Source organism: Ptiloglossa arizonensis, chromosome 3 (genome assembly GCF_051014685.1).
Source record: "Ptiloglossa arizonensis isolate GNS036 chromosome 3, iyPtiAriz1_principal, whole genome shotgun sequence".
NCBI classification, from domain to species: domain Eukaryota; kingdom Metazoa; phylum Arthropoda; class Insecta; order Hymenoptera; family Colletidae; genus Ptiloglossa; species Ptiloglossa arizonensis.
The window spans coordinates 12,594,794-12,605,766 of NC_135050.1; the positions used below are offsets into that span (position 1 = coordinate 12,594,794).

At 36.4% G+C, this 10,973-nt stretch overlaps 1 protein-coding gene across 1 annotated transcript; it reads left to right on the plus strand.

Annotated features, from left to right (window-relative positions):
• The first annotated feature begins 2,642 nt into the window (after positions 1–2,642).
• On the plus strand, positions 2,643–6,811 carry LOC143144224 (uncharacterized). Its single transcript, XM_076306389.1, has 3 exons — positions 2,643–2,864; positions 4,525–4,691; positions 6,339–6,811. The coding sequence occupies exons 1-3, from the start codon at positions 2,798–2,800 to the stop codon at positions 6,606–6,608; spliced, it is 504 nt and encodes a 167-aa protein (XP_076162504.1). The 5' UTR covers positions 2,643–2,797; the 3' UTR covers positions 6,609–6,811.
• The last annotated feature ends 4,162 nt before the right edge of the window (positions 6,812–10,973 follow it).

The window sequence follows — 10,973 nt, forward strand, 5'->3', positions numbered from 1 at the left end:
TTTGTATTTCTCTGTTAGTCGAAGTATTTCCGCTTCTACGGAGAGAATTTTTAAGTCCTTATGCATCTCCTCGTTTCTAACGTACCATTATTGACAATATTGATGGTAATTATACGAATTTATACGAAGTAGGTTCCCGTGTGTATTTATTTGGTTTCGATAACATCATTATTTGAGTCAGTTTTCACATATTTGGGAAACATCGTAGTTAAAATATTGTATTAAATTCTACTGTTATCATTTCGATTGTTTCATCCGCGAGTTTTTAAATTATTTTTTCATTAATTAAATTGTATCCCAAGGTTTTGTTTGCTTTAATAGTTTCGATAAGCTGCTTTATTCCTATTGTTGTAATACTGTGGATGTTGGTGTTGCGATCTATGATGTCGCGAGTGTTTTCTGCTGTTGCGTCTTCATGTGGCATAGTGTGTGGGTGAAAATTTAGATACACGTGTTGAGTGAATGCTGTGGCTTACTCCGATGTAGTTGACGACGAGTTTTCTTATCGTTGTTATAGGTTATTGTTGGTTTCTTTATTATTTTCGTTGCCTTTCAAAGTGAATAATTGATGTCCTCGTGTGACGTCAAATTAGAGAGATATCTTTTTATTCACCGTTTTTATTTCTCAATACGTTGACTGTTCTAGTGTAACTCTCGGACGTATTCAGTAATCGTAAAATATTTATCGTACGAGTCGATTTCTTTTATTTCTCCGCCTATAAAAGGATCACCATCAAGATATCGGAAAGTGGAAACTGTGCAATTATACTATTCTTACTGTCTGTAATATTATAGACTGACATTATTTGTATAAGATACAATCTTCAATGTTATTTGCTCGAAAAGTGTGCAAATTTACGTTTGTACGAGATTTTTGATGGATGTATGTCTAAGGATTGAAGTTATCGCTTATTGTTAGATAATATGACAAAGCATTATGCACGACTGGTCAGGACATTTTTGTGAACCGGTAGAATTTCTCGATGAATCTCTCAGATCAATCGAAATGTCATGGAATGACGTGAACAAGTACTGGAAGCAGTGAAAATGGAAAAAGTGGAAAATTGTATTTCACAATAGACTATGAAGTTGTTCCGTTGCGGCAAGAACACAGCAGCTATTAAATATTAAAATATCGTAAATGGTGAAGAGAATTATAGAGAATTTTCAGTTGAAGTATTATTTCATAAGTATTCTTCTACTCATCGTGACTCCAAATACGAATCAAGATCGGTTTAAATAACTCGATAAAATTAATAAGTATCTCACGCTTATATTATTTGCTCAAAATATATTTAGAACGTCTTAATGTCGTCTTAATTTTAATAAGTGAGGAAGACCTATTTCAATATTTCTCGAGGCAAATTATAAACTCACAAAGAGTATATTAGCTAAGGAAATAAGAATTTCTTGATTTCTTTTTATTCGTCGAACAACAGAGACATTTTTCAATACATTTATTACTGCAGACGAGATACTTTACAATAACAAATCAAGAAAAACATTACATCGTAAACCATCAGCATCTATACTACCATGTACAAGGCCTGATTTGCACTAAAAAGAAACTACACTCTGTATTTTATCCTGCCGTAAATTTTGTTAAAATTATATATTAGGACATCGTAAACTGAGAATAAGAAACACTAGCTCTTTTAATTAATCGGTCAACAAATCGCATACATTAATCTTAACTTAGAAGAGACGTATAATTAGGTTTTCGTAGTTATCCTCTTGACTCAATGCCACGAGATTATCATTCGCGTTTGCTTATCTTTCCGTTTTCTGGATTGTATATCTGATGCAGCGATGTTAAACTGCACCAGCAAAAATGACCCAAGAGCAAACATCCTTGCAACAACCGGAGACCGGAATCTAGGGTCTTCTGTACCCGTCCTCGATGATTCGAATATAATGAGAGGTCTAGTTATTCTAAGTGAAACTCTTCTGGTGGAGGTGGCTACCAGGGGGTAGATATTTTTAGTTCGTGATCTTCGATCAATGGGGTTAAAGGCAAAGCAGCCTAGGTATCCACGAGCGCCTATGCGCGGAACTCTTTCTTCACTTATCTTTCTGCTTACCATACCAGGTAAACACCTGGCAATTACCTGCAGGTGGTCATCGATAACACCCGTCTTTCCATTTTTTCGCCACTTTTCTTTTTCTTGTACAATTGATATTTTCTTTCGATCATCGAGCGACTGCGTTATCTCTTTCGCGAAGCGGACCACGTCGAAACGCTCGAAACGCATTTTCCAGATGTATTTTCGCGTTCCTTGATTCGCAAAAACAAGAATTCCCTATCGGGGAGCGACGCGATCCGATAACCGGTGTCTGGGTGCATCATCGATTGATCTCCCGCCGGCTAGATCACGGTTATCAATTATCGTCGGCGACACGCGGCCGTTGGATTGCAATCGACGTTAAATCGGATTTAGCATCAGTCGCGGACCATCGATCCCGCGGCCGAACTTTCTGCTTCCTGAAAGTGACGCGGATGCGCAGAAAGTTTGACGTCAAACGTTCTCGGTTAAGGGACAGGACCTTTCAACCGCCATGGTTATTGATTTTCCACGGGTTTCGAGGTTTCTAGAACGGTCACCGGCGTGGCGCAGACGCCGCCACAGTTCCCAACATGGCCACCGTGCGCAACACTCGCCTCCTTGAGCGTTGTGTTTCAACGTGCTCGGTCCGACCGATGCAGAAATTTACGAGAACGCGGCCGTTCACCGCGTTGCTCGCGAAACACGAGCGGAGCGTTTAATTCACGGACTTGGTACAGCGATCCCGATCAACAATGGCCGACGAGACATGTGCCGCTGTCACGTGCTTCCTGATTCTCGCGTCGATCGCACTCGCCAACGGTGAGCCCTCGTTTATGCGTCTCTTTGAACAAACGTTTGTTTTCACGCGCTGGTACACGCGTTAACGCGCGAGGATCGTTACATTTGACACGGTGGCTCGTTTCACGCGTCCATTGACACGTCTCCGTTGGTTCGCGAACGAGAATTTTCAATTCGCTCGGCCAAGTATTATTCGCGTGCGAACGAACGCGCAAACGCTCGATTAAGAATACTCCTTCGCGGTTAATTGTCCGGTAAATCGTTCTAAATAGGAACACGGTACCACACCACGGGTTCACAGTGAACGCGTGGAACAGGTTTCTTTTTCTTTTGGATTTTTTACGACAAACAACGATAATTATACTCGCTCATCGTTTGTTCGATGCAAGTTTCGTACTCTGCCGAAGAACTTGTTCGAGAACAAAGTTTCGTCTATGTATAGTGGCGTTAGAGTACATTTGGATGAAACTTCACCTGTTGAAAGTTCGAAAGATCGTCTTTTATGATTACGCTTCGAGTTACGAATCAACCTTCACGCGCAATGATTCAAGTTAAGCTTCGTTCGAAGATGAGTTCCGGGTAATAGTTGTAGCAGTGGTAATTGTACGTTTTAGTTTTCCCATTAGTAGGTTAGTAGTTCCATTAGTAGTTTCCCATTAGTAGGTTAATAGTTTTGGTAAATTCATATTCGATTATGAAATGCGCTGGTACTCAACTGAAGATCATTCCACGTATTTGAATGTTGCAAATCTTATTGGGAAAAGAAGAGTACTCTTTTGAACAGTATAATAAGAGCATAGTAAGTTGTTCAAAATATCTATGATCGATGCCTTAGGTGATGTTTTATGTTACGTTGATTCCAAGAATTTATTATTTTTAACTCTCGAGTAGAGTCAATCTTTCTGGTTTCATAAATGGTGTAAATATTACGAATAAAATACCAAAAAAATCTAACGATACAATTATTTAGAAATTTTTGCAAATAATTGCAAACGATTATTATCATTTCTACGATGACTTTATCGCAATACTTTACAGTATAAAATTGATTTCATACTAAACAATAATACATTAAAAGATCTGGAGACATATTAATAACAATGTATGTATATGTTGCTCCGTGTCTAATTACAAAGCTATAAATTTGGCATAAATTTGCTTCATTGAAATATTGTAGTAAATATTTTTCCGTTAAAATATACGAATTAAATGAAACGTAACGAAGTTGACATTAATAAAACATAGAATTGATTTGATGTTTTCATTGTATGAAATTTGATCATAGTATAGTATATGTAGAATATTACGAGACGTAAAAAAGATATAGAGTTGTGCCGGGCTGTTTCTTAAACGTACGGTTAATAAAAAAAGTTTACGAGTTTCCTCGAACTTGTATCGTCAAAGAAATTAAGTTAAAAGTAATTATCAATTTCCACTTCCTGTGAACTCGTATACGCAATGAAGTTCATATGTATTTACAACATATTGTTTTCCGCACTTGTTAAATGACACGTTCACGATTTCAAAAATTTAACATCGAGCATTATTTTATCGTGTTCTTGAAATATCAACCCTCGAAGTAAGCAGAAGGTTAATTTTACAAATTTTCTACTAAACTTGATTATATTTCAATGCGGACCAATAAACGAGTGTTCATCCTTTGCTTTCATACGATCATCAGGACAAATATTATCCACGGAACATCGAACTCACGCAGCTTCCGAACGAGTAAACGATTTATGGTGTTATCAATGCGGCACGTTGGAAGATGGAGAGAGATGTTCCAATCTCACCGGAAATTACACCGCTTTCGAGCACAAGTGCACTGGTGACAAAAGGACTTGCATGGTAATGACAAATGATAACACGGATTCAAATGTTACTTGATTACACGAGCCATATACGGGTTGGATACTGTCACTCAAAATTGTATATCTTTATTTGAATTAAATGACATCCAATATTATCTATTCGCACAAAGTAAGACAAATTGTTCTTTTCGATACCGTTAACATCTTCAAGGATTATCCGTAAGTAATATGGTAACAACGATTAAAATTGCGAAAAAATATTCTAAATTAAATTTCTCGGTAATACGTAGCAAGGATATACTCAAAAGATTGATAAACGTCATAGGTCAATATCGGTTCGAAGTTTTGTTTACTTCGAACAAAGTAATTCGTTCCTGGAAAGGTTAAACGAAATCAACACAGTACGCTTCGTGAATTTTCACGTTATTTTTTTTTTTATTATACAGTTTCTATGCGTCTAATTTTTACGATGCTTTTTACCGAGCATCGTAAGCTCTTACTTGGTACACACGGCGTTATATCGAAAGAATAATTCTTCCATTTTGCATTCTCGAAGCGGAAGAACACTGATTGATTAATAGCATCGCAAGACCAACATATTAATTTCACCCGTAGACAGTTGTTTTGAATCATGGATGATGATGGTAAAAGTGAGCTGGTAACGAATATTGTTATTTGAAGCGTTGTATAATTGATACGACGAAGTGCCATGAGTTACAAAAAGAACCGAGTCTTGTTTCTTCCTAACGATATTTCACAATGAGATAAAAGAGAAAAATGTATCGACTATCAAAGAAAAGCAAGATAAGTTTGTGCGTCGGAACGAAGAATGGTTCGCAATACTGTTTTTTATTGGGACTACTCGTTATTTTCCCGTTTCGTAACTTTTTATCGCCGTTTTCTGTATTATTTACACTTCTATTCCAAACTAAATATATAACGAGACACGAGAGTTACAATGTCTTTCTTTAATCGTATATGCACACTTTATTCTTCGAATAAAAGCACTCCCGATAAAATTGAATATTTCCTGCACAACATTTTAAGTAATTGCAACGATGTTTACGTTCCAACAACACGCTATCCTTTTTCCAACTACAAAAATAGGTTTTTTCCAGTCTCTGTTCATTTTTCACTATTAACGTACCGTGTAATGCATATACGTACATTGTACTTGGTAGGACAGCATTAAGTATAAACAAGAAAGAATATTTTTACGAGAAAGTACAGTCATCGACTTGTGACTATAATGTTCAGTACGTTCGGTAGAGATTGTCACTCGTAAGCACATTACCGAAGCACATTCCATTTTATTGTTTCACTCTCGTTGTTAATGTATGCAGAGGCGAGAGACCCGAAGACATAACATCGATCTTTCACCTACAGCGCGGAGCACGGATGTTTAATTCCGGTAGGTGTACAGGTTCTATTCGTTGGAAAATTTAACGTTACCTTGGTAACGCTTACGACAAAGCGAGATCCACCGAATGTCTCGTCTATTACTCGGTGTACCGTTTTACTCGATACGCAACCAACGTGTACAGAGACGTTACCAGACACCGAATAGCATCTGATGGTTCCACTCAGAACTATACACCTCGAACGCTGCACTTGCCCCCCCAGCTAGAATCCAAGCGTGTGACACTCCGAGAGACAATTCTGTATTTAATTATTCTCCTTCCAGGTGAAACGATTTTCCTATACCACCAGCACGGAAAATTCAACCTCCAGTCCACAAACTTGGTACACTGAAAGGAATTGCATCAGCAAATGCGACCCTGGATGCATAATAATCGGTGAACGTACGAAACTGTACGCTTGCACCGCTTGTTGCGAACAATCATTCTGCAATGTCGGGACCGGTGCTGCCAATAATTTGATGATGAAGGGGATCGATCTGTTTCTGGCTCTAATCTTACAAATTACACTAACAGTTATCATGTATCCGTCGTGACGTTGTAAGAAAACAACACCCGAGCTTCCGTGTAAATAATTCTGTTAATTCGTTCTATTTCGAAGTTTCGTCCGCTGAACAAACCAATGCCATTTTGGGAGAAACGATCGCGCGATCTACGTTCACGTTTCTCGTCACGATGCGCGACAATTAACATTTAAATATAAGTACGTATTACACACACACACACACACACACACACACACACACACACACACACACAATACGAATGCAAATATTAATTCGATTTACCGTGTAGGCGGATTTGATTTTGACACTGTTCTTGTACATATCCATGGTCTCTCGTTTCGAAATAAAATCGACAATTTCAAAACGATACGCGTAGGTGTACTTCAGTATTATTTAACACACGATCGTCTGCGCTTCGTTATTATTTACTCGTGTTGAAACATACACGGGTATTTTCACGCGTAATAAAACCCACGTGCGCGTTGTACAACGCGATTATGTTTTACGAATTGGTAATTAATCGTAGTTATTTCGAGAACAATGTACTCGAAATACTTGAAATTACGAAGCGCGACATTAACAATTGTTGAATTTACTCTACTGATATTTTAGATCTAGATAGAATAGAATATCTATCTCTAGATAGAATAACAGTCCGTTATTTACCGCGGAAAATGATACGTACAGCTTTTGCAGAGGGAGGTAAGTGTGCAAATTGTATTATACAAGTAGTACAATGTACTGAGCTGGTGAATTATTGAAGTGAACAGCGTGTAAACATCGGAGTGAAGAATTAAATTGTTAATAATTGTAGTAAACTATATATGACTTTACTGCTTATAAAAAGCAAATATAATATTTCAAATGGTGTAAAAGTAAATTTTACATCGTGAATGAACATCAAGAGAAATATCACTAGGAACATCATCCAAAGGACTCATTCTACTTTTGCGAAGTTAAGTTATATTATACTTATTACATTAGTATAAGTTGGCACGCGTAAAAAATGTTATTATCGAGAATGCTTCTTTTTCAATCAGAAATTCTAGAATATTTCAATTCTCATTTAGGCTCTCCTTAGTACAATATTTATATTTTCACCTTTTCATTTTAATGTATCTATTTCATAATGGAGTTTAATAAAAATTTATCGATTAACTAACCAATGCTACCGTCGTATCATTACGAAGCCAATCTGAATTTACCAGGAAATTTAAACGCATAACAAATTTAAATTATATTCTACAAAGTAAAATCGTATCTGCCATAATTTGACTACATTTAATAATAGTTTGTTCCCGCTAGACTAGAGCTGAAACTTTTAACAACTGTAGCAAAATTTTGCTCGAACTAATTATGCTATTTTAAATTCGGTGAGGATCAGGTGTCCAAATTTATGTAACCGCATCGTTTCCACTGTAAGTACACCTACAGCTGCGGCCAATTAACATAGCTACACAACCTAAATGGAAGCATTCAGTTTAAAGTCGACCATTCTGTCGAACAACGTCCTGGAAATCTCGGCGTTATCATTTTCGCAGAAGTCAAGAAAGCTTCGATTGAATGCCAATCGGACTTCCTCGTACCGACAATTCCGCAATCCTTAATTTCTGAAAGATTCCTCTAGAAACCGTAAACACAGAACCGCTTGTCGTTTTACAGCGAATTAATAACTGGCTAACACACGTCTGCTTTTAATTATCACTCGACAACAACGTCGCTCTCTTTATTATTTCTTTCTCTCTATTATTATTGTATCGAAAATATTATTCTCGCAGAATAACTTTTGTGTAATTTCAAATGAAAAGTATAATTGCATTTAAACCGGCGATTCATTTACGAGAATTTTTCGGTTCAATGTTGCACCAGGATTCTTGCAGATATTTCCAAACGTCGTGTTCGTATGTTGAGTATTTTTTTTATGTTTTTGTCTAAGTCACTTTATAGTAGTTGATTCAAATATTATTCCAGAAATCGAGACGACCATTTATCGTCGTTTTCTTTTTTTATCATTCCTACCTTTTCATCATTGCATACCTCTAAGAATCGCTTCTCCTTCTTTAGTTTTCAAATATCCTTTGTACAGCTTAGAAGCGTGTTTTGGGTCATTATCTTGATACACAGGGAATCCTTTGCTCGCCAATTTCCTTGCCCCGAGGAGATTACGTCTACCTACTAATTGCAAGTAGATCCGTTCGTATTTTCCTTATTTCAGAGTACCATCGATTCCGATCGATTCTCCAACCCGGTTTTCCGCGAAACATTAACGAACAACATATGTAACAGACATACCAAGGTACTATCTTTTACTTAGAACGCGTACATATTTTCCTCTATTTATCTTTTCGCTAATTCATGAAATTTTATCATTCCTGACTAATTGCCCCGTTCAATTTTTGATCGCAATGTACACGATCCTTTCGGTAAGCATCAATTTTGCACGCGTTTACTACAATGTTTTTAAAATCATAAAATATTTGTCTTGATTTTATTTATGAATAATTTGCTATAGGAGAAATGCGTATAATTACCTACTACGACTAATACGTATTGTGATAGTTCAAATAAATCCGGTTCATTAAATAATACCGGTTTATTTTCAAGAACAACTTTGTGGCAATTGATTACCGCAAATGCCAACTTACGCTGATGCACTTTCGTGATAACTAGTCCTGTTTCGTGCAAAATGTGCACATTTGTTTCGTCGGTTTTTCGTATAGTTGTCTTGAAAGCTATGAGTATGTAGTGATAGAGAAAATAAAACTATGACTTATTTTGCGTACCAAACGGTGCGTGTTTAATGCAAATGAATAGAATGGAGATTTAGATAAAGTATCTAAATATTCTTCGGGTTAGAATGTTTACTAGAATTTGCATATTACATCTCAGGAATTAGTCGCTCTTACGGTAAATGTATTAGCGCGAAATTGTACAAATATAGACTAGTTTGAGTAAATGGAATAAGGAAGCAATTATAATGCAGATTTTCTATACACGAACGAGAAACGAGAAAAAGATTCTCAGTGTAACGAAATTATCCAAGTTTTCCTTATTTCGTATTTGTAATTCCGAATTCATAATATATTCCATCCAAACATTTATATTTAAAGAAATTGTGCTCGCTTCTGCTGTTAATTATTGAAGAATATCTGTAAACGTAGTTACCAATTGAAATTATTTACAAAGATTATTCGTATTTAATTGTCAAAACACTTAGTCTGTGATAAAAGCAATAGTCGAACGAAACATACCGTCAACAGCAACAAATACATCAAATTTTGAAATAAACACCGATTGGACCCAACCTTGAAAGAAAATTTCAATGGTCACCGAACTGAAAATATTGTTTTTAAAATACTATTCGATTTGCGCTACCTCCATTGATGCTATTCAATTTTTCGCTTATAACAGTCTAGATGTACGTGCAAACAAAGAATAAATTCGAAAAATATTAATCATCCTCGGCTGGAAATTAAAATACAGAATTAGAGGGTCCTGCTGGACATTTCCTTATCGCGTGCTCGTATTTTAATTTATAAAAACTGTTGGTAAATTACGTCGAGTCTGTTCTAATTACACGTTACGATAGAACGCTATTTATTGGAAAAAATTTTCATCGATTTGTGAACTTTTATCTTCTACTATCCGAACTAGCGTCCAGTGTTACACGAATTACATGAACATCAGCAACGAACGAAAATTAAAACAAACATATTTACGCGTTGCAGATATACCTCAGTCTCGGGGCAGTCTCTCGATCGTACTCTCAAAAAATTCCGTTTAATTGTATTTCGCGAACATGGCTTCCAAAGGCAATAAAAAACGTGAAATAAAAATGAAAAACTTCTCGTCCAATCTACGAACTCATCCGGGTATTCAATCTCCCATTGTATATCGCATAAATGAAATTATATTATATTCAACAATTAAAAAAAAAGAAGAAGAGAAAAAATTAAAAATTCCTCGTCCAATCTACGAACTCATCCAGATATACAATCTCCCGTTGGATTCGTATAAATGTACTTTCATTATATTCGAGACTGAAAGAAAAATAAAAACTTCTCGTCCAATCTACGAACTCACCCAATTCTACAATCTTCCGTTGGATTCGCGTAAACGGAATTCTATAATATTCAGCCACAAAAAAAAAAGAAAAAATATTGAATCGTTCGTCCGATCAACGAACTCACCCAATTCTACGATCTCCCGTTAGATTCGCGTAAAAGGAATTCTATAATATACATCCGCAAAAAAAAAAAATAATTATTGAAACGTTCATCCGATCAACGAGAGCGATCCACACTCGGCGATATTCGAACGATCGACGATCGATGCGCGCGGCCACGGCCGAGGATAAATTCGACAGGCGAAAAGGGTTAAAGACGAAATCGACCG